At 46.1% G+C, this 22182-nt stretch overlaps 1 protein-coding gene across 5 annotated transcripts in view; it reads right to left on the bottom strand.

Moving 5' to 3' along the window:
* GRAMD1B (GRAM domain containing 1B) overlaps window positions 1-22182 on the bottom strand; it is a 273865-nt gene that overhangs the window by 87233 nt on the left and 164450 nt on the right. Inside the window, exon 1 of one of the 5 annotated variants that reach the window (XM_008073198.1) lies at window positions 21013-21132. The exons of 2 other annotated variants lie outside the window; for them this stretch is intronic. Coding sequence is in view for 2 of the 3 variants with exons in the window: in XM_021706541.1 (XP_021562216.1) it covers window positions 5143-5165 (23 nt within the window). In the remaining variant the exon portion in view is untranslated. Of the gene's footprint in view, window positions 1-5142; window positions 5683-21012; window positions 21133-22182 lie in introns of those variants that run through there. 2 more of the 5 variants (XM_021706541.1, XM_008073196.2) reach the window with 2 other exon arrangements.

Below are 22182 nucleotides of genomic sequence, written 5' to 3' on the forward strand. Positions count from 1 at the left end.
CTCAGCCTTCCAAGTAGCTGGAACTACAGGTGCGCGGTACCACGCCCGGCTAATTTTTTGTTTTATTGTAGAGATGAGGTCTCACCAAGTTGCCCAGGCGGGTCACGAACCCGCAGGCTCTGGCAATCCACTCACCTCAGCCTCCCAAGGAGCAGGATTACAGGCTGAGCCACCAAGCCCAGCTAACCCCAACCTTCTAGTAAACACTTCCATTGTTTGAGAGTCTGGCTCTAAAGGGGAGGTGTGTAGAGGCCATATCCAGGGCTCTCTCCTCCAGAGCAAGCCTCTTATAGAGGGAACCTTGAAAGACAGACATATATGTGGTCTGGACAAGAGCCGAAGGAGGAACAGAGCTCCATCCACTAACAGATTGAGGAGAAAAGTACAGTGGGCAATTGACCTTTAGTATCAAATAAAATATGGGTGACCATTCATTGCCATAAAATATGGAGGAATACAAAAAAGCGAACTCTCCCAGTTACTTTGGAAGAATAAGTGAGTAGGTTCTCCCACATGGTGCTCCTCTTCCTAAATAAACAGTGTGAAAGTAGGATTGTTCACTCACCCACTCACAGAGAAACTCAAAATTCCTCTCATCTGGGGACTGAGGCCTCGCCACAAAAATGCTTCACCTGCTCTGCATCAAGAAACATACTTTCCCCTCAACTGTTTTTTCACAGAATCAAATCCTTCCAGCTCACTGACTTTCCTAAAGGTCTGTCACAGCCCCCAGGCTCTGTGGAGACTGCACCACCAAGCCCAGCAGATGTGAGGACCAGGAACACGAGGAGAGAGAATCAAGACAGATGTCACTACAGCCTGCCTGGTCCTGTGGGGGCCAAAACAATCTGGAGAGGGAATAGTCACACAAGATCGAAGACCTTCTTAGTGTCTGGGGTTCTGAAGCCCTATAGGAATTAGAAATATCTATACATCACCAAAGAAAAATAAATTAACCACACAGGAAGACTGGTAAGTTGCTCTCAAAAACAAAAACAAAAACAAAAAAATCACTAGGCTTGCAAACTGCTCCTTGCCTCAAAGCTCTGCTCTTGCCACAGCCCTATTTGCCAATGCCACCTCCTCACAACCTCCTCCACCACTGCCTTTACCTTGCTTATTAAGTCACCAGCAGACAAGATCAAAGAATCTTCTTTTGAGACAGCCTAAAGCTCTTGCCCTGATGAAGGAGAGGTCGGACTGGGGGAGATTTCCATCTCATAGTCCAGTCACTTAACAATCACAGACATCTAGCATGGTCACCTTCATCCAAAAGCATCCCCAGCAATAGGCGCATAACCCCATGAGGTACAGTGTAAATGCTGCTCAAAGCACAGCCTTTACTTACCTAGTTTTTCTGCCTCTGAGCGCCCCTTTCATGTCAATTACCCAATAAGCCTTCTCTCCCTTTCCAGCTGAAATGAATTTCTAGGGTGCTTGCTGCTCATTGTACTTATCTGTCCCTTGACACTACTGTTTCATGTGTGTGTGCGCACATGTGTGTATATGTGGGTGGTGGGGTCTACTTCTATCTGTAAGACTACCAGTCCCTGTAAGGCCGAGGCAGTGTTCTTTATGGTTTAAAACCCCCACAATGCCAAGGCATAAGACTGCAAGAATAATAAATAGTGGATCAGCATTTGTGGAATGAAGGGATGGATGAATAAATGAACGAATATACCTTGAGCCTGCTCTTTGGGAAAGCAGGTCTGATGGTCATACCTTGCTGTTGCTGTGGTAGTCCCCACCCTAAAATAATAGTCCAGTAATAAGAGTCTGCGTTCCAGCCTTTACACAAACTAGTTGCTCTGATCAAAAACACTTTACCACTCTGTATCTGTTTCCCTACCTCTAAAATGAAGATACCAGCTGTTTTGTGGGGTTATATTAAGAATCAAATGATATAATGCATGTGTACATACTTTTAAAAATCGAATTAACTGATGTAATGAAAATAAGACAGGCCGGGCACGGTGGCTCACACCTATAATCTTAGCACTTTGGGAGGCTGAGGCGAGAGGATTTCCTGAGCCCACAGGTTCAAGACTAGCCTGGGCAACTTGGTGAGACTTCATCTCTACAATAAATCAAAAAATTAGCCGGGCATGATGGCGCATGCCTGTAGCTCCAGCTACTTGGAAGGATGAGATGGAAGGATCACCTGAGCCCACCAGGTCGAGGCTGCAGTAGCTGTGAGCATGCCACTGTACTCCAGCCTGGATGACAGAATGAAACTCCAACTCAAAAAAAATTAAAATAAATAAAAAATAAGATAAAATGAAAACACCAGCTGCTTTGTGGGGTTACAGTAAGAATCAAATGATATAATATATGTGTACATACTTTTTAAAGTCTAATTAACTGATCTAATGAAAATACGGCAAAGAGACAAAAGAGTAGGAAGAAAATTGGCATACAGTATAGCATTACATGTAGGAAAGTATAGTACACCACAGAAGAGTTACCAAGAACAGGAGACTCACTGGGGAAAATCACCCAGTGGCAAATCCAAAGCCTGATTCCAATCTGTATGCCTTCACTCAGGCCACTTAAACTGTATGTCTCAGTTTCCCCATCTATAAAATGGGATCTTAATCATAATGCTGTCAGTCCCATGTAACATGTCAAGTGTTTAATATGGTGCTTGATACATAGTATCAATAAATGTTAGTCAACATTGTTATTACTTTTTGAGTCCAGGTTTCACTTTGTCGCCCAGGCTGGAATGCAGGGACACGGATCACAGCTCACCACAGCCTTGACTTCCTGGGCTCAGGCAACCCCTCTACCTAAGCCTCTCAAGTTAGCTACACTACAGGCATTTGCCACCATGCCCAACTAATTTTTTTCTTTTTTTGTAGAGATGAGGTCTTGTGATATTGCCTAGCTTGGTCTCGAACTCCTGGACTCAAGCTATCCTCCCACCTCAGCCTCCCAAAATGCTGGGATTACAAGTGTGAGCCACCGCATCCAGTTTGCCATTATTCTTATTATCAGTATTTACCATTATTTTTTATATCACAAACACATGGTAGCCATTCCTGAACTGTTTCTGGAAATGATTCAAACATTATAATGTTAATTAATTCCATCCTCTTCCATAAACAGACAGTGCTATCCAGAACAACGTAGCCAATATATTTGGTCATCTTGCTTCTACCAAGTCTTTCTGTTGGGAGAGAAGGGAGTGCCCGATACGGGATACCACCAAAGGGAACTGCATGTCAAACCAAAACATCCACAACTACAAGGTTTGGCCCCTGGGCCAAAATGGACCAATATATCTGTACTGAATAAGACATTGGGTCTTGGGATCCAACAGTATCCAGGCGGATATTAATGACAAAATTTCCCCATCACTGTAAAATTTTATGGGGCTGAACATGACAGACAAGGTTAGCCCAATTCCAGTTCCTGGCTTAACAGTTCTTTTCTGTTGAAATGCATCAAGAGATACTCAAAGCAGATTTTTTAAGGCAAACATCTCTGCGTATCCCTAAGGGACCAACCAGGGCTGAGCTGAGAGCATTCTGTGTTAAAGTGATGTCTCATCTTGAATGACAGCCAAGCTACCCCTCATCCCAAGCTGGGTGTGCTGACGGCAGGGGCCCGGAAGGATGCTGAGTGGTTTCTGATGAAGAGCCCAGTGTCCCTGTGCTCCTAGCAGCACCTGAGCTTTCCTTAGAGGCCTCATCCAAGTTGCAGACCCCGCCTGGCTCTACTGAGGAATAAAGGGGCAGCTCCGGCTGCTGATCCAGTCCTGGTATTCCCATGGACAACAGACTCTGCTAGTAGCTTGCCATCCAGAAGGAACTAAGTACCCGGCCTCAAGAAAGCAAGGGCTAAACATAGGAGAGAGTGACAGCAAAGCTTGAGGAAAAGAAACTCAGGTTGGGTGGTTACTGAGGCCCACCACCTCTCAGGGCTCTACAGTTCTTGATCCTCACTCTTGCAGGAACTAAGCACCTTCCTTGTCTTCTGCAAAGCGCCCTTCTCAAGATTCACTAAAGGACCCTCTTGCTTAGAGGTGGAGACCTAGATTAGACCTATTCTGTTAGGGTTCAATCTAGGGTAGGGGCTTCTGGAAAGCCAGAGTGGCCTAGAGCCAGGGTAGGACTCCATGCTTAAATCTGTTCGACACCCATCCCTGACTATGAAAATCAACCTCCCACCCAGAGAGATAACCTGCCACTACCCCACCCTGGACTGCCAGCCGCAATGAAGGCAGGCAGCATCCCTGCAGGCAGCTCTCCCAAGCTCTTACTCTTCCTCCCACCCTCCACCTTCTACAGGAGAGAAAGCTCCCTCCCCAGCCCAAGAAGCCTCTCTCCTCTGAAGCAGGCCTCCCAGGCAGCTGCACATGCTGCCCTGCAGGGGTATCCGATCCCTTCTGGCATTGCAAAGTTTTCCAAGCAAATTCTGCAGTTTCTCAACTGCATAAAAAGCCAATTCACCCAACCAGCAGATCCTTAGTGGATCAAAGGAGAAGAGGGACAGTAAGAGTTTAGTTTTTTAGCGAAAGTAAAAATATTGACTACTTCTGCAGCTAGAATATAGCTACCCCCACATCCCAAGCAGGGGATGCCTTTAATGTCCCAACATTAAGCCTAGGAAGTGACGTGTGCAAAGCCGCAAGGTGTATGCTAGTGCTGGGGTAGGGGATGGTCCACCCTCCTTTGGACACCAGACATCCCAGAAGATGGAGCTGATGAAAGAAAGCTTACTCGCCTCCACCAAGTCAACAAGGGGTATGGAAAGTACAATTGCACCCGAGCCCGATGCAGACGCACAAGACCATGCAAAAGGGAAGAGATCTTTTCTTTATAAAGTTCCCTCTGTGTGCACCACCCCTCACGCCCCTCCAAGTTGGTGAACATGTTCAGTAGCAGTTTGATTCTCTTCACTGCCCCCCAACTTCCACAAAACCCTGCCCGTGAAGAAGCTGACAGAAAACACTGCAGCAGTGCAGAAGGTGGGGGAGTCAGGAAGAGTACCCCAACTTGGTAGCATGTCTAGCCCCATATCTTAACTCTTAACTGCTCCAGGTCTAGTGAGAGGGCCTTCTAAAGGAGACCTCTTGAGGTGCTGGGGGGCATGGGGTGGAAGATAGAAGAGGAAGGCATCTATCCCTCCTCTACTTACCAGGAGAGCTTGAATCCTTTCATTAGTACAGTCACGATAATCCACTGACCGTGTCCTTAGCATCCCCGTTACAGCTCCGGAGGTCCCAGGACATATTGGAAAAGATGACGAAGTCCCAAAAGAACAGAATCCCATGTAATGTGACTTGAACACAGAAAGAGAAAGAGAGAGAGAGAGAGCGAGCCAGAAGAACTGCTGCCGCTGCCCCTGCTTCCCCCTCTCCCAGCTGAAAGCTGGGCACGGAGGCGAAGGACAGATTCTGCAAATCCAGCCTGGGGCTGGAGCCGCCGGCCCGAGCTGTGGCTGCCGCTGCCAGTTTCTGATGAGGATGGGTAATACTGGCAGGGCTGCGCGAGGCAAGCCCTGGAGTTGCCGTCAACAGGCAGGCTGGCCGGCCACCCACCCACCCTCACCTCACACCGGCCCCGAGCCGCCTTGGGGAAGGAAGCCAAGGAGAGCCCGGGAGGAGGAGAGCACAAACCCAGCAGAACCTGCACCTCTCTTCCCCCAGGCGGCAGCTCCCGCAGCTCCATATAATCTCCTAATCAATGCAGTACCCAAGCAAAGCACTGCCAGCCACTTCCGCCCATTTAAAGACACAGCACATGTTTTGGCCCGGGATGGGACAGACCGTCAGGGAGAGGGTGCGTGAGGAATGTGGTGACAGGAAGGAAGAGGAGAGAGGCAGAAATATCTGAAGATGAGCACATCCATAGGCGCCCACCAAGGGGTTAAAACGCCCCACCCCTAGAGGGGGAGGGGAGCCTGGACCCCAGGTCCTCTAGCAAACCTCCGAAATCCTGAGCTGAGTAGACCTCAGAAACCCGGTGGTGGGTGCCTAGGTGTCTCAAGGCAGGCTGCACAAGACCACCTTAAATAGAATCCTCACCCTCTCCCCAGCGAGGCGGGGCCAGCGGGGCTGCGAGCTCCCAAGCAGTTCGCAGCACACAGAACGCACAGTTCTCTTCTCCAGCTGGGGAAATTGCCGCGACTTCTGGGGCGCACGGTGAGGCAGCAACTTCTGCCCGGAGGGCAGCGCATTGTCACCTGGGGCCAGAGATCCTTTTAAGGTGGCCACAAAGGTCTGGTTTAGGATTTAAGCAACACTTTATCACCAATCCTGAGCTCCAAAAAGATTCAGACCAGGCACTGCACCAAGGAGGAAGACCGTGATTTTCAACTTTAACTGGAACATAAAATCCACTGCAAAGGGGGAATGGCCCCTCCAAAATCAAGTCCTCCAGGCTGGGGCCCCGATGTTCCAGCACCGACAACTGCCCCGGCTGTGTGACTCCTTTCTGTCCTTCCCTACATTACTATCTGGGTCAGTAATGCGGATGGGTGACAACGAACAAAGAGATTAATTATGAAATAGCAACCGTCAACTGAACCATAATAATAAGCCTTTACCCTGAAACTTGCCCCAAACATTCTAACCATAATCAGCCTGTACCCTGAAATTTGCCCCCACAAGTAATCTACAGAGATCCATGTGTTGTATGCACATCATTTATACTTTACAACCTCTAAAGTGATACTCTTAAGAAAAATTGAACCACGGATCCTCATGGGTAAGTCATCATATTTTAATTACAGCACTTCCTATTTTTAGCGGATAAGTGCCTTGAAGGCAAGGACTACCTATCTTGTTCAGGTCTGTATCTCTGCTGACTAGGACAACTGATGTACTGTAGAGGTAACACATGCAAGTGTTTAACTGAAGTGACCTTATTCAAACTGAACTGACACCTTGCAGCATCTCTCCAGTGGCCAGATGGTCCACAAGAGCATCTTTAAGGTATACTGAGCCTTCAGAGAGGTAGCCCTGCGGGACGGAATGTCCTGGGGGATAGAATGTCTCTCCTTAGACCCATGCTAGACAGCACTCACATGCTTTTGAACAAGTCTGTAGTTGTGTTTATTTTATTATTTCAGTAGCTTTAGAGGTACAAGTAGTTTTTGGTTATATGAATGCATTGTGTAGCCCTGAAGAAGTCTGGGCTTTAAGTGTATTAGTCACCCCTAATAGTGCACATTGTGCCCAGAAAGCAGTTTTTCTTTTTTTGAGTTGGAGTCTCACTCTGTCGCCCAGTCTGGAGTGCAGTGGCACGCTCTGGGCCACCGCAGCCTCTACCTGCTGGATTCCGGCGATCCTTCCGCCTCAGCCTTCCAAGTAGCCGGAACTACAGGCGCGCACTACCACCCCCGGCTCGTTTTTGATTTATCGTAGAGACGAGGTCTCACCAAGTTGCCCAGGCAGGTCTCGAACCTGTGGGCTCAGGCAATCCACTCACCTCGGCCTCCCAAAGTGCTGGGATAACAGGCTGAGCCACCAAGCCCAGCCCAGAAAGCATTTTTTCATCCCTCATTCTCCTCTCTGTAGTTTTGTTTGTTTGTTTGTAGCCACAGGCTCCATCTGTGGACCCCAGGCCTGAGCGCAGTGGCATGATCACAGTTCACCAAAGCGTCAACCTCCTTGGCTCAGGGGATCCTTCTGCCCAGCCTCCCTAGTAGTTGGGCCTACAGGTGGGCTGCCTCCACACCCAGCTAATTTTTTTTTTTTTTTTAGGGGACTACATTTCGGTATGTTGCCCAGACTGGTCTCTAACTCCTGGGCCCCAGCAATATTCGCTTTGGCATTGCAAAGTGCTGAAATTACAGGCTACAGGCGTGAGCCACCATTCCCGGCCTCCTGTAGTTAGGTTTTTAAAGCTGCTTGAGCCTGAACCCAGGCCGTACTTTCAGCATAGATTTTGAAGTGACGCAACAGATTCCAGAAGTACAGAGTTGTCCATTAAGGTCTAGATGATTCACTTAGTAGAACTCCCAGGTCATGTGATGCAGCCCCTAGGCAAAGGACCTTATAGTATTCTTGTGAATACTGTATTCTCTTCATGGCCCACCTACTACTGCTCAGATCACAGGTAACAACACATAAAACCTAGATCAAAGCTTCCCAAGTATTACTTTAAAAGCACAGTATTGTAACTGTTCAATTATTTGGCATTTTATTATTTAAAATAGCCCCCCTCCCCCAAAGAAAGAACTGCTCAATTATAAATAACAATGGCCAGGCTCAGTGGCTCACTCCTGTAATCCCAGCTACTCAGGAAACTCAGATGAGAGAATAACTTGAGACCAGGAGTTCAAGACCAGCCTGGGCAACATAGTGAGACCTCACCTCTAAAAAAAATTAAAAATAAAAATTAGCCAAGTGTGGTAGTATGAATCTGTAGTTCCAGCTACTCAAGAGGCTAAGACAGGAGGACTGCTTGAGTCCAGGAGTTCAAGGATGCAGTGAATTATGACTGTGTCACTGCACTCTAGTCTGAATAACAGAGTGAGACCCTAGCTTAGAAAAAAAAAAATGTTTTGAGGGTGTGTTAGTCAGACATCAGGCTCAACATATGACATGTATTATCTCATTCAATCCTCACATCCATCCATCTGTATTATAAGGTAGTAACTGTGATTTTTCAGATAATATTGCTGAAAAATAAGTGTAGTGTCTTCATTTGCCTAATGCCAAACAGCTAGCAAACTGAAAGTTTGGGATTTAAATACAGGCATGCCCAGATCCAAAACCCATTCTCTTGATCACTATGTATGTTTATTTAAAAATCTCTATCAGATACACTTATTTATAAAAGCTTACATGTTCCCAGGAGAAAAGAATCAAGGCAATAGATTTAAAAAAAAAAAAAAAAAAGACTAACTCAAGCGGCCTCTTCTATGACTGATGAGCTGGCTGGCCTGAGTGTGTGTGATGTGAGGGACGCCAAAAGGGAAGGAAGAAAAGGAGAGCCCAGTGGGTTGAGCGACAATCATCAGCCTTGAATTCCCCTTGGTTCTTTCTTGTTTCTGAAACAGGGCTTCTCACAGAGCTCTGGAAACAGGCTCCATTCCTGCAGTCCATAAAGAAAATCTCAAAATACGATCCTAACATGGCTTTGAAGAGACATGGAAACTGACTTTCTCTGAGGTAAATTAAAGATTAAAACCAGGCGAAAGGGATAAATGTTCCTCACTTAATGTATTTTTTCTCTTTTATCTTCTCATGGAGAGCAATCTGTATGGTTCGAAAAGTTCCCTGGCCAATAAATTGTGAGCACTGACATAATCTCTAGGAAGGAATATACAGATTTCCCACTTCTGTCTGACTCCGCAATCTGGCTGCTTCTTGATATTTGCATTTCAGGAAAGAGTATTGTTTACAGAAAACCAGATTCCAAAGACTTTCATGTGTAGCAATAAGATAAAATAGAAAGAAATTATTTTAAAGTGCTTGATGAGCTATCAAAAAAGTAAATATTTAGAGATCAAAAATTTAGTGATGACAGAAAACAGTGAAATAGGCTTCAGTTTTCATGACTTCCCAGAGCATGCAAGAGATAACTCCAAAAGCCTAGTAGTAGTGAGAGGCTTAAGAGGAGATCTCCTCATAAAATAGGCCTGGTGGACTGCACTCTCACTGTGAGGATAAACTTGAAAGAAATTCACAACACTGCCTAGGAACTAAAAGGAAAATTGCCAGTCCTAAACCTTGACATTGAACAAAGGAAGAAAAACAATATCCCTTAATAAATCATACTCATGAATTCATCCTTACACCAACAGTATCCTGAAAATATCCTAAACAGCTTACCAATCCCCCCCAAAAAAACAATACCTAAGAGAAAAATAATAGATTAAGCCATAGTAAAATTTTAAATTTCTGATCATCCATATAGATCATGGATCACAAAAGACAAGGTTTTTCTGAGAGAAAATATATGCAACATATATTGAAAGAGCAATTCCTCACAGAATTTATTAAAAATGACTACAAACCAATGAGAAAAACAAAGATACGCAATTAGAAAAGTAGACAAATGATTTCAATAAGCACTTTCAGAAGAGGAAGCAATCAATAAGCACATAAAAAGGTGCTCAATTCATTAGTACTCAGGAAAATATAAACTGGAACTCTAGTGAAATGCCATCACATACTCATCTGAATGGCAAGACTTTGAAAGTCACACAATATCAAGTGTTGGAAAGGAGTTAGTGGGAATGATACTACTATCTGATATTATGTAGTAATTGCATCACACTACAATTATATAACAACTAATAATAATTGTATCCCTAACACCTAACCAGCTTTACTCCAAAGATGGAAAGCAAGTCACATTAGAAGACAGGCACCAGAGGGCTGGGTGCCGTGGCTCAAGTCTGTAATCCCAGCACTTTGAGAGGCCGATGTGAAAGGACTGCCTGAACCCAGAGGTTCAAGACCAGCTTGGGCAACTTGGCAAGATCTCATCTCTACAATAAATCAAAAAATTAGCTGGATATGGTAGCACATACCTATAATTCCAGTGCAACAGAGTGGATGAATATCAGAAACAGTGTTGAACAGAGAAAGCCAGTCAATAAAAAATGCATACAGTATGATTCCGTGTGCATATAAAGAACAAATAAAACTAATAACTATTCTGTATCCATAAAATTAAAAATCAAGGGAATGATAAACTCAACATTTACCTTGGAAGGATAGGGAAGAGAATGGAGTCAGCCAAATAGGTAAGAGGTACACCTGTGTTTGTTGTTTCCTCTATATACTTTATGCATATTTTATGTTTTATAAATGTTATTTGGTATCTGCTTAATATATGATGAAAATTCTGATTAAGAGAGTGCAAGTTATGGCCATGACAATGTTTTGTGTTATCTGCATTTTCACAAATCAAAGTTCACAGCATTTTCACAAATCTGAGTTCACAAAATTGGCCTTTCCAAGTTCTTTGATATTGATTTGAATAGCATGAAGTTAGTTTGCACTACCCCACGCCTCTTGCAACAGCAGTATTTTTCCAAACTTCACTGGGTTTAGAATGAAGGTTTTAAAAAGTTCCCTTTTTATTTCAGCTGCTTTGACTTTCTCTTGGACTCCTGTGAGCCTTAATATCTATCCACCCTGGTGTTCCTTTCCTAAATCAACAAAAATATGGTTGGTGTTTGTTGCCCATTCATAAACAGGGACAAGAATGGTGAGAGGTCACTGTTCACTCCCCCAGGCCAAGGAAGACCAGGAAGTTGTGACCCCAGGTGCCAGGATGTCAGGTTCCATCTCTGGGTTCTCAGGCAGAAGCCAAGGGAGAATTCAGCCCTCCTGCCTCCCACCTCCCCATCTGGGATCTTTCCACCATCAGCAGCCTGTGCCTTCTCATGACCTTGGGTAAGTCACTCCAAGCTTCTGACTTCCTATCCAGAGCAGAAAATGGATGACAGGATCCCAGGCTCTCCTTCTACCTCAAGTTCTTGGGTTCTGCTCTCTGCCCTTCGTTCGAGAAGCAGGAGCAGAGTGCTGCTGCAGTGCCAGGGCATAGCTGCATGCCTCTAGTTGCTGGAAAATCTGGGGCAGAGCAGTGCTGCAGTCACACGTTGGGGAATCAAAGCTCCAAGCTCAGGCAGGGGAGTCATCAGGCGCTGAGAGTGTTATATTTAAGGAGCATTTTGGAGGTCAGGAAGCTAGAGAGCGAGGAGCAGCGGGGGAGGAGCAGCCTCCAAACCACTCCATTCCAACAACAAGCCTCCTCCTAGTCCTTCAGCCAAAATCCGCTTCCAAACTCCAATTTGCAGTCAATAGAGCCTGTGTGAGCTGACCGGCAGATGGCCAGGGCTGCACCCCGATCAGGTGCTCCCCACCACTTCCCTGTCCCCTCCCTCCCTCAGCACTCTCCTTTCCCCACCCTCTGCCACTATTAGTCACTGGCTCTGGGGTGACAGTGTGGGCTGCAGGCATTGGCCTCGCCTTCTGGTCTGTTCATCTGTGTCAGCTCCCAGCTTGGAGCCTCCGGAGCCAGCCCTCCCTTCCTACCCTTGGTACCCTTGTACAGTGCACACTCCTGCCCTCCAGCCCCACTGTCCGGGTGAAGCAGCGCTGTGCAGGGTGGGCAGCCACGCGGCCACAGGACTGGCAGAGATTGGCAGGCTTGTGGGCAGAGAAGGCAGAACTGTATGCTTCAAGAGTGCTTCTTTCTGCCTCCATGACTAGAGGGATTCACTTGGGGGCACTGGAGTGAAAAAAAAAACAAAACAGAATCACCTCCCCCCAGCCTTCTTTGCTCCTCCTTCACAATCTGCTAATCCAGAATATTCCTTCAGGCAATGAACATGATGAGCAAAATCAAATCCAAACTCCACTCAGCTTCATCCTGTCCCCAGGAAAGGAAAGACCAGACTGAGGCAACCAGGGCTGATGGATCTCTGATCAGTCTAGCATTTAAAGTGGCCGCACTAATATCACACCATGCGATTCTCACAGCAACCCAGTGAGGTGCTAAGCCACATTTAATGCAAGAAACAAAAGTTCAGAGAGGTCTACTTCGCTTCCTACTACTGGCCTCTACTAGCCATTATATAAAGTGGTAGTTGGTAAAAGAAGAAAACCTAAAAGGAAAAGTACCACACCTGGGTATCATAAGCCTCCTCATCCAACTCTGGGGTGGGGGTGGGAATTCCTTAGCCGGGCCCTACATTGGAATTACCTTCCTCCCTCACCTCAGTGGCACAAAACTTAACTAAGCTATCTCTCTGCCTCTTTAAGCAGCTCTTGACATCCCTTCTCCAAGGAGACTTTGACTTGATGAGGAGACAAGAACTCTGTCTGGCAATGGAAATCCCCAAAGAGAACACCCCTTTCTATCCCACCTTCTCCTTCACCTCCAAAGTCATCCCTCCAGTTTCCTAAATACTTGACTGCCTGAGTCAATGTGGTTTATCAGTATATCTCGTTTACCCCTGTGTCCTGGATCACAAGAGCTCTTCTGCTGGCAGATAAAAGGGTGGCCCCTAGGAAGTAAGAGCCCTACTATCAAGAAAGACACACACACCACAGAGAAACCCCAGCCACCAGGAGCTGGTACACTGCCTGATGTCAGTCATCATTCTCATCACACGTATAACAAAAGAAAACATCTTTCCTGCCAGATGGAAGAAACAAGGCAGATTTCTAATTACCCCACCGGCTCCTCCTGGTTAATTCTCAGGAGAAATCCAGGGTGACTGATGGTGTTAGGAACCCAGGAGGGTGCTTATGAACTCAGGTTCTCTCGGGGAGGGAGCACCCATCCACCCACAGCCAGCTGCTTCCTGCTCTCCTCCCACTAAATGGGGATTTCTCCTCTTTCAACTAAGTTACATATGAGTATTATCCTTAAAAAAAAAAAACAAAACGGATGCATTGAATGTTAACTCATTTTAACACTGAAAGTCTCCTGGCCAAGGACACAACGAGATTCTGTTGTTGGCAGAGAAATTGCTTGCTGATACCACCAGCCTAGAGAAACCGCATTCGCATTCTTAACTGACCTGGGACTGACACCACTCCCAGAGGTGCGTATTGTGGTTTAGCATGAGGATTCCAGAATTAGCTCTGAGTTCAAATCCACACTTAACTTAATTTACATGATCTTGAGCAAGTTACTTTATGATAAAAAAGTGAGGATGACAACAACCCATCAGGTTGATAGGAGGAGCCAAACACACGTGCATGTTGCAATAGCAAGTAAGTGCTCATATATTTCCACCATTGTTATGACTATTTCCAAACAGTGTCCACAGAACCACCACTACACACTTCAAGCACAGGCTCTATTTCCCTGTTCCTGATCTCCTTTTTCTCCTTTATGTAAACAAAGTTTCTAATTTTTCCAATGATGGTGGTTTTTTATATTTTTTTGATCTTTTTGTAAGATCAATCAGCTGTTCATTCAACAAGAACTACATTTAAAGTGTCTAATATGTTCACAACCCAGGCAAATCATGATGATTATTTCAGAGTTAAATCCAATGTCCTCCTTGATTTATAGAGTTTATAATCCAAAGAAGATAAAGCATGGGCATTAATAATCATATTAAATAAGTCTAACTTAAAAATATAAGGCACTAAATCCCATACGAGAGGCATATCTAATCAGAAGAACAGATTACCTCTACTTTCCAGATGATCATAGGTTTGTAATCATTATGCCAAATTTGTAAAAATCACCACACAAGTAATGGCGAATACTCTCCACTAGCCTACACTAAGTATGTCTGTGATATTTCTTCATTAGTCTGGTCTTAACACAAAAGAGCCAGAAAAAGGATCCAATATTTGTCATCATCTTTTACAGAAACAAGAACTTCCTATTAGCATGACAGGTGTCCAGAAATAGTGCCTTCAGAACATATTGCTACTATCATTGCCAATAAATACAGGTTTATTTGGATGGAGTAGACTGCATCTAATGAGTTGAATTTTGAAAAGCTTCATTTCCAGTCATCAGGACATTTTCTCATCGGTGCCTTAAGGTTGAAAAAAAAAAAATGTTGCCGGGCTCGGTGGCTCAGCCTGTAATCCCGCGCTTTGGGAGGCTGAGGTGAGTGGATTGGCTGAGTCCACGGGTTCGAGACCCTCCTGGGCAACTTGGCAAGACCTCATCTCTACAATAAATCAAAAAATTAGCCAGGTGTGGTAGCGCATGCCTGTAGTTCCAGCTACTTGGAAGGCTGAGGTGGAAGGATCGCTGGAGCCCAGCAGGTGGAGGCTGCAGTGGCCACCGGGAGCGGCCACTGCACTCCAATCTGGGTGACAGTGTGAGACTCCAACTCAAAAAAAAAATGTTTAAGGTGTTTCAGCACTGATAACAACAACACTCTCTTAACATCACAACAAACATGAGACTGGCATATCATGAGTAAACCAGAGAGTTCAGCTTCCAGCCGGGCTCGGTGGCTCAGCCTGTAATCCCACGCTTTGGGAGGCTGAGGTGAGTGGATTGCCTGAACCCACGGGTTCGAGACCTGCCTGGGCAGCGAGACCTCATCCCTACAATAAATCAAAAAATCAGCCAGGCGTGGTAGCACATGCCTGTAATTCCGGCCACTTGGAAGGCTGAGGCGGAAGGATCGCCGGAGCCCAGCAGTTCAAGGATGCGGTGGCCGGGAGCGGCCACTGCACTCCAGTCTGGGCGACAGAGTGAGACTCCAACTCAAAAAAAAAAAAAAAAAAAAAGAGTTAAGCTTCCATCTGTCTTGTGACCAGCACCATTCAGTAAATATGCCCTTCCACACAATAAGCCACTAGTTACATTTGATGGTCAGGGATACCTATAAGTTGCTGTGTACCATGTGAAGTTTTTATATGAATTGATGACGACTTGAGAAAAATCAGGATAACATGGTAAGTTTCAGAAAGCTAAATATAGTGAATCTTTAACAGCATAACCTTTTAAATTTTGTGTTAAAATATTCCTTACAGCTGGGTACAGTGGCTTACACCTGTAATCCCAGCACTTTGGGAGGCAGAAGAGAGAGAAATGCCTGAGCCCAGGGCTTCCAGACCAGCCTGGGTAACTTGGCGAGACCCCATGTCTACAATAAATAAAAAAATCAGCCAGGCATGGTGGCGCATGCCTGTAGTCCCAGCTGCTTGGGAAGCTGAGGTGGAAGGATTACTTGAACCCAGGAGTTCATGACCAGCCTAGGCAACATAGCAAGATCCCATCTCTATTAAAAAAAAAAAAAAATTCACCTCTCAACTGCTGTGATGAATCTGAAGAGCTTCTGCAAGCAAACTGTCCTCACCTTTGGGTGGCCATCTCAATCACAGAACTTCCTTATCTAATCTCTAATGTTGTCACAATGCCTTGGAGATATGCTGGTGATTTCCATATATATATGTATAATAATTATTATTTTTATTTTGAAATATTTGCAGAATACATACTGGTTGAGCATTCCAAATCTAAAAATCTAAAATACTACAATAAGCATTTCCTTTGAGTGGTATGTTAGTGTTCAATTAAGTTTTAATTCTTTTAAAATTTTTATCTTTATAAATTTTTTTTTACTAGACATGTTTCTTGCATAATTGTCTCCCCAGTCATTGTCCAAAAGACTCTAAGAAACTGTAGGAATATGCAGGTATAGACTGTACTTTTTTCTTTTGTGAGAGACAGGGTCTTGCTCTGTCACCCAGGGTGGAGTGCAGTAGTGCAGTCATAGCTCACTGCAGCCTCGACCACCAGAGCTCAAGCAATCCTCCCAGCTTGCTGGGACTATACTCAGCAGCTCCAACTTTAGGCATGCCCCCGGCTAAAGTTTCAGATTTTAAAGTATTTCAAATTTCAGATTGAGAATGTTCAACCTATACCACTCCCTTAACCTCAGACACAAATTTTGAACTATTCCTGAACTTCACCTATCTGTCTCGTGGGCACTTCAGAACCAGCATAAATTTTTTAAAAAGAAAAAAAACTCCTTATTGTCTCACTACATCTCCCCAACTCTGATCTCCTGTATCTAACTCAGTAAATGACTCATTAAGCCACCAAGTCCCCAGGTCGAAACCATGAACTCACCTGAGACTCCTCTTCTTCCCCCTCTCATTTGATTAGGAACTAAATCATGTCAATGCTAGTTCCTGAAGTGTAACTACAGTGTGCCTCCTGCCATTTGTTTTTACCTGTCTTTCAAATTCTTGTCTTTAGGTACATAGTTACCTTACCCACTTCTATGTATTCATTCAAATATTTATTGAGCATCTATTATATGCCAAGTAAATTATTAGATGCTAGGGTTTCTGTGGATTAAAAAACAAAAACACACAACCCCTGTCCTCAAGGAGCTGAGATCACAGTCTAGTGGGGTAGAACAGATTTGTAAAACAAAGTTGTCAGAGATGAAGCAAAATGAGAACATTATCTTATTTATCTACTGCAGAGCTAGAAAGTACTTTCTCAAAAGCAAATCTGATGATCTTAAGGTCTTTCAGCTGTTCCCTGTGTCTACGTGATCTCAGTACTGTACAAGGATTTCACAGAGTTTCAGCCCCCTGCTTGGGTTTCTAGTTTCATCACCTGCCTCCTGTGTTCCACATGCATCCTAAGCTCCAGTCCTGCCAAACTACTTGTAGTGCCCTAGACCCTGCCGTGTTGATGCTGTCCCCTCTTCTGTCTGGCAGACCTCCATACCCGCAGCTACCGTTCAGTGGTCATCTACAGTGTGCCAGACATTCAACCTAAGTTATCTCATGTATAACTGTATGCTGGCCACAACTCTGGAGTGTTTATGCTGTCCTCATTTACAAAAGAGGAAACTGAGTCCAGAAAACGCTAAGACCACTTGCTCAAGTTCACAGAGCCAGAAAGTGACAGGGCCAGCTCCAAATCATAGCCAGATCACCTCTCCTGTCATGTCCCACCCACACTTCAGGTCTCAGATCAAATGTCATTTCATTTACAAAGTCCTTCAGGGCCTGCCCAATCAAGTAATTCTTTTTGTTTCCTTGGTGACTTGCACCTCTATTAGAAGCCTTCTTTCCGGGTGCTGCCATGATCTGTTTACTTGTCTGACTCCCCCAAGAAGCCGTAGGCACTTCCTCACAGTGATCGTGTGCTCCCATCTCTAAGCACCACATTGAACTCTCCCGCCTGGCATATGATCAGCATTTAATAAGCATCCGTTGAATGATTGGATTAATAAATGCTTCCCAACCTCTTTCTCAAGGTTGAGAAACTCTCAGGACACAATTGATCATCTGCATATCTTAACACAGTCAGGTCACATCCCCTGCATCTGAAAATGCAACCTCAAAAAAAAAAAAAGTAAGAGTACACTATGGCGAAGTAATAATAGAACTTCAAAATCCAGACTTCAGGAAGTGAGGGCATGCCTCCAAAAGCTCTCCTGAGGAACTGAACAGAGTCTAATAGAGTGTTGTTATAAGACTGAGCACACACTTCCACCAAAAGTTATTTCATTCTGAGGTAACTTAGGCCAGGGACTAAGGGAAATTCAGGGAATAGTACCTCAGGAATAAAAGGGGAAAGATTGAGGTAAAGGGGATGTATTTACATGTACTTAGACATTTAAAAAGTGATATCCAAGTCATATGTAAATGACTTGCTAGTGAGTCATAGCATGAACTTTTACTCAACACTTCAGCTGCTTTTACACATTATCAGAGATTCAGGACATGGACCATAACACATAGGTTCTCTCTGTACTGGTGCTATACAAATAGGCTCTTTATTGGAGCATCTTGATACCATTAAAGAATTTTAAACTTTTTTGAGTTATAAGCTTTCTGGAGATCTGACGAAGACCATGGATACTTTCCCCAGAAAAAAAATGCAGAGATATAAAAATCTGCCTACAAATGAAGAAGGCTCATGGACCCTCTCTTAAAGTCCATTTAGGGCCCTGAATGGGTCACAGACCCAGATGGAAAATGCTTGACTAACTTCCAAAGGGTCTAGGTTAGAGAAGTTTAAAACAATAGAATGACATCAGTTTTCATTAACTTATCCAATTCGCTCCTGTGGTCAAGGTCCTGAAACTAAATGCTAACTTCAGAATGATCCAGCTCTAAGGCATGATTCTACACCTGATTGAATCATCAGCAATCTGTATTGGGGGGGAGCGAGGGCCTAAGAAAAATGAGGCTGTGTGTTTGGCTCCTGTAAACAAATACAGGCATAAACACACCTTCCCAAACTAACCACAGAACAACTCTTGAGTACCCAGACCACACCTTTCCCAGAGCATTCACCATTCCCTACCACTCACCACCCCCCTGAGAGCCAGCTGGTTGATAACAAACCACTTGCAACTTCAAGAGCTAGTTCACTAGCAGGTTTACAAGACCCTGGCAAAGACATCAGACAGCAGCATCCAGCCAGATAGCAAACTGTGTGCAGCAAATTGTTTTGGATCCAAACACAGTTGCAGATGCCTGCTCCCCACTGCACACTGGCAAGGGGGTACAACACCTTGCACTGCCCTGTATTCAAAGTGAGCACTCAAATGTTTGTGCAAGAAGGGAAAAGAGAAAGGAAGGGGAGATTGAGGAAGGAACGAATCTAGGGAAACCAGATCTTATTTAGTTTTGTTCTCTCTAGCTCCTTCCTAAGAAAAGTAAGTATTTGACAGATCTAAGCTAGTCAAAACAACAGATGCATGTAATTTTCACCCTTATGAGACTAGGGGACTAAAAAAAAAGAAAGTCCAGAGAAGTTAAGTGACTTGGATCTGATCACACAGCTTGTAAGGGTGGGAGAGGAAGCAGAAAACCAAGTTCTGTGGTCCCCAGAGACATGTCCTAACCTCTGTAACACATTCCTGCCTGTTCATGCCGACAGCATCCTTGCCGCCTGGGCCTCCTCTCTCATTCTCACTTCCATACACAACACAGGGTACACAGCCTGCTCCAGAAGTCTGAGCCTCGTCAGTCTTCTATCTCTAAGAGAAAGGAGACCCTGCCATCTGACCAAATACCACAGCCCCCAAACCAACGGCTGAGATATTCTGGAAGGTTTACAGATCCCTCCCTGCACACAGGGGATGAGGTTGGGGCTGCACTGTCTCAGCCTCCTTACATCCCTCATCCACTCCCAATGGCTCAAACTCCTTGTTTGGAAAAATACACAGAAAAACAATTTTCAAATTGCAAGCAGAATCCAGAAGAGATTCGAAAGCCATCTCAGGAACGCCCTCTAGTGTGCCCACAGGCTGCAAGCGGGGCAGCACCCAGGCCTCAATTCCCGCCGGAGGTGCCCAGACCAGCGCTGCCATTGGGGCATCGGGCAAGCGGTGGGAGGGGTCAGAGGCAGCATCTGCCACTCAGACATAAACTCCTCTCCAATCCCAAAGCCAACATCTGCTGCAGGATGAGAGGCCGTCTCTGCTTAAGACTGTCCAGCCCTCCCCAACCCCACCCATTCCTTATACAACAGGGAAAGGGCACAGAGAAGCAAATAGAAGGTGGAAAGAAAGTGTGGAGATTGCACAAATGGACTGTAGTGCAGAGAAGTGGAGGAAAAAGAGTGAAAACAGAGGAGACGGGTAACTGAGAAAGAGACAGGATAAAGATAAACCAAAAACAGGGCAAGGCTAAAGAAAAAGACAGACATGTAAGTGGATGCCAACAAAAGCTACAGATATCCCCACTCCCAACACCCACCCACCCACTCAGACTTCCAAGCACACAGAGGTGGGAGTGCATTGTAAGGCCTGGCACTTCCTCCCCTTTCCTGAGGTCTTGGTGCTCATGACATTTCCTTCCACTCTGATACAGCCCCCAGATGCTCAGGAGTGTGGGCTGAGGGAGAGGAGGAGAGAGGAAAGTGAACCAAAGGCAGAACTTGCCAAGCGAAGCCACTTACGCACAGTGCGGCCGGCAGCATTTCCATCCTACCTTTGCTGTCGCCATATCAGCCGGCTCCATGATCTCTGCTTGGCCTAAGGAGCAGCGGCACCATCCAGAGAGAAAAGGCAGAGTCACAAACATCCCCCCAGAGAGAAAAAACCACCCCTCTGGAAGGTTGGGGGAAATAAGAGACCTATTCCTACTCCTGCCCCCTGGGACTTCTTGTTTCAGGGACAGAAAAGAGCCTTGGGGTTCCCAGCATGTCAGGGGGGCCTGGCTGTGTCCCTACAGATGCCCATGAGGCTGAAGCAGGGGATGTCTCTTCTGGCCTGGTACTTCTTCCCAGGAAGTAGGTGTGGGTCTCACCAGGCTCCCCTTGCTGAGGGAGAGGGCTCAGAGATGGAGGCCTGCCCTCCCATCACCCGGCCAACTGGTATCCACGGGTCAGGACGAGGGGGGCATGTGGGAGAAGGCCAGCTGGCGGGTGCTGAGCGAGAGCTGCAGGAGCAGGAAGGGAGAAGGCCAGGGGCTGGCAGGGTACAGGCGGGTGTGAGAACCTCAAGAAGGTGCAGGCACTCAGATGGAAGCAGAGAGGTGCTGTGCAAGGAGGTGCCGGAGCCACAAAGCTGGAGCCTGGCACGGCAAGGTGGAGAATGCAAGGGGAGAGGAATTCGCCCGGTGAAGCCACTCACCTTGCAATAACATTCAGACTGACTGAGGCCTACACAGGAGCCAGGAGCGGGCGGTTCACACCCTCCCACTCCACTCCCAGAGACTCACAGCCTCTGTCTAAAGGTACATGAGAGCAGCCGGCAGCCTGGCTGGATCTGCAGAGGCCCCTGGCTCCCTCCGAGCAGCCTGATTGGAGGAGCAGGATGACTTCATCCAGCCCCATTCATCACTCTAGGTTTCCTGCCCAGCAGGGACAGGCCGCTCTGCTCTCCGTGACTACAGTCTCCTCTCTGGCCCACTTTACTCAGGCAACCTGGGATAGGCTGCGTCTGTCAGGAGCAGCCAGGGGAAAGGAATCAGAGGCCCTCTACCCTTCCCCAACCCCTGGCCTTGTAACAGGCAGAGGCTGCTCACATCTCTAACAAAGTGCAAGGATTCTTCTTAAAACACAGTGCCTATAATCATCATGTATATTTGCTAGTGTCAGAGCCAGCATCAATACAATAGAGCAACACTCCTAGAAACTAGCAAAGAAACAAGATGTATGCTCTGGTGAACCACCGATCTTCCTGTCAAAAAAAAAAAAAACAAACACAGCCAGGCTCAGTGGCTCAGCCTGTAATCCCGCGCCTTTGGGAGGCTGAGGTGAGTGGATTGCCTGATCCTGCAGGTTCGAGATCCATCTGGGCAGCAAGACCTCATCTCTACAATAAATCAAAAAATCAGCCGGGGGTGGTAGCACGCGCCTGTAATTCCAGCTACTCGGAAGGCTGAGGTGGAAGGATCGCCGGAGCCCAGCAGGTCGAGGCTGCGGTGGCCAGGAGCGGCCACTGCACTCCACTCTAGGTGACAGAGTGAGACTCCAACTCAAAAAAACAAAAAACAAACACATTTAAATCTTTAGAGATATTTCTCCCAATCAGAAAGAATAATCTAAGCCAGGCTCGGTGGCTCAGCCTGTAATCCCAGCACTTTGGGAAGCTGAGGTGAGTGGACTGTCTGAGCCCGCGGGTTCGAGACCCGCTTGGGGAACTTGGCAAGAACTCATCTCTACAATAAATCAAAAACTAGCCGGGCGAAGTAGCACCCGCCTGTAGTTCCAGCTACTCGGAAGGCTGAGCGGAAGGATCGCCGGAGCCCAGCAGGTCGAGGCTGCGGTGACCGGGAGCGGCTGCTGCACTTCAGTCTGG

The sequence above is a fragment of the Carlito syrichta genome, unplaced genomic scaffold, assembly GCF_000164805.1.
Source record: "Carlito syrichta isolate Samal-C Ts95f unplaced genomic scaffold, Tarsius_syrichta-2.0.1 Scaffold315753, whole genome shotgun sequence".
NCBI lineage: Eukaryota > Metazoa > Chordata > Mammalia > Primates > Tarsiidae > Carlito > Carlito syrichta.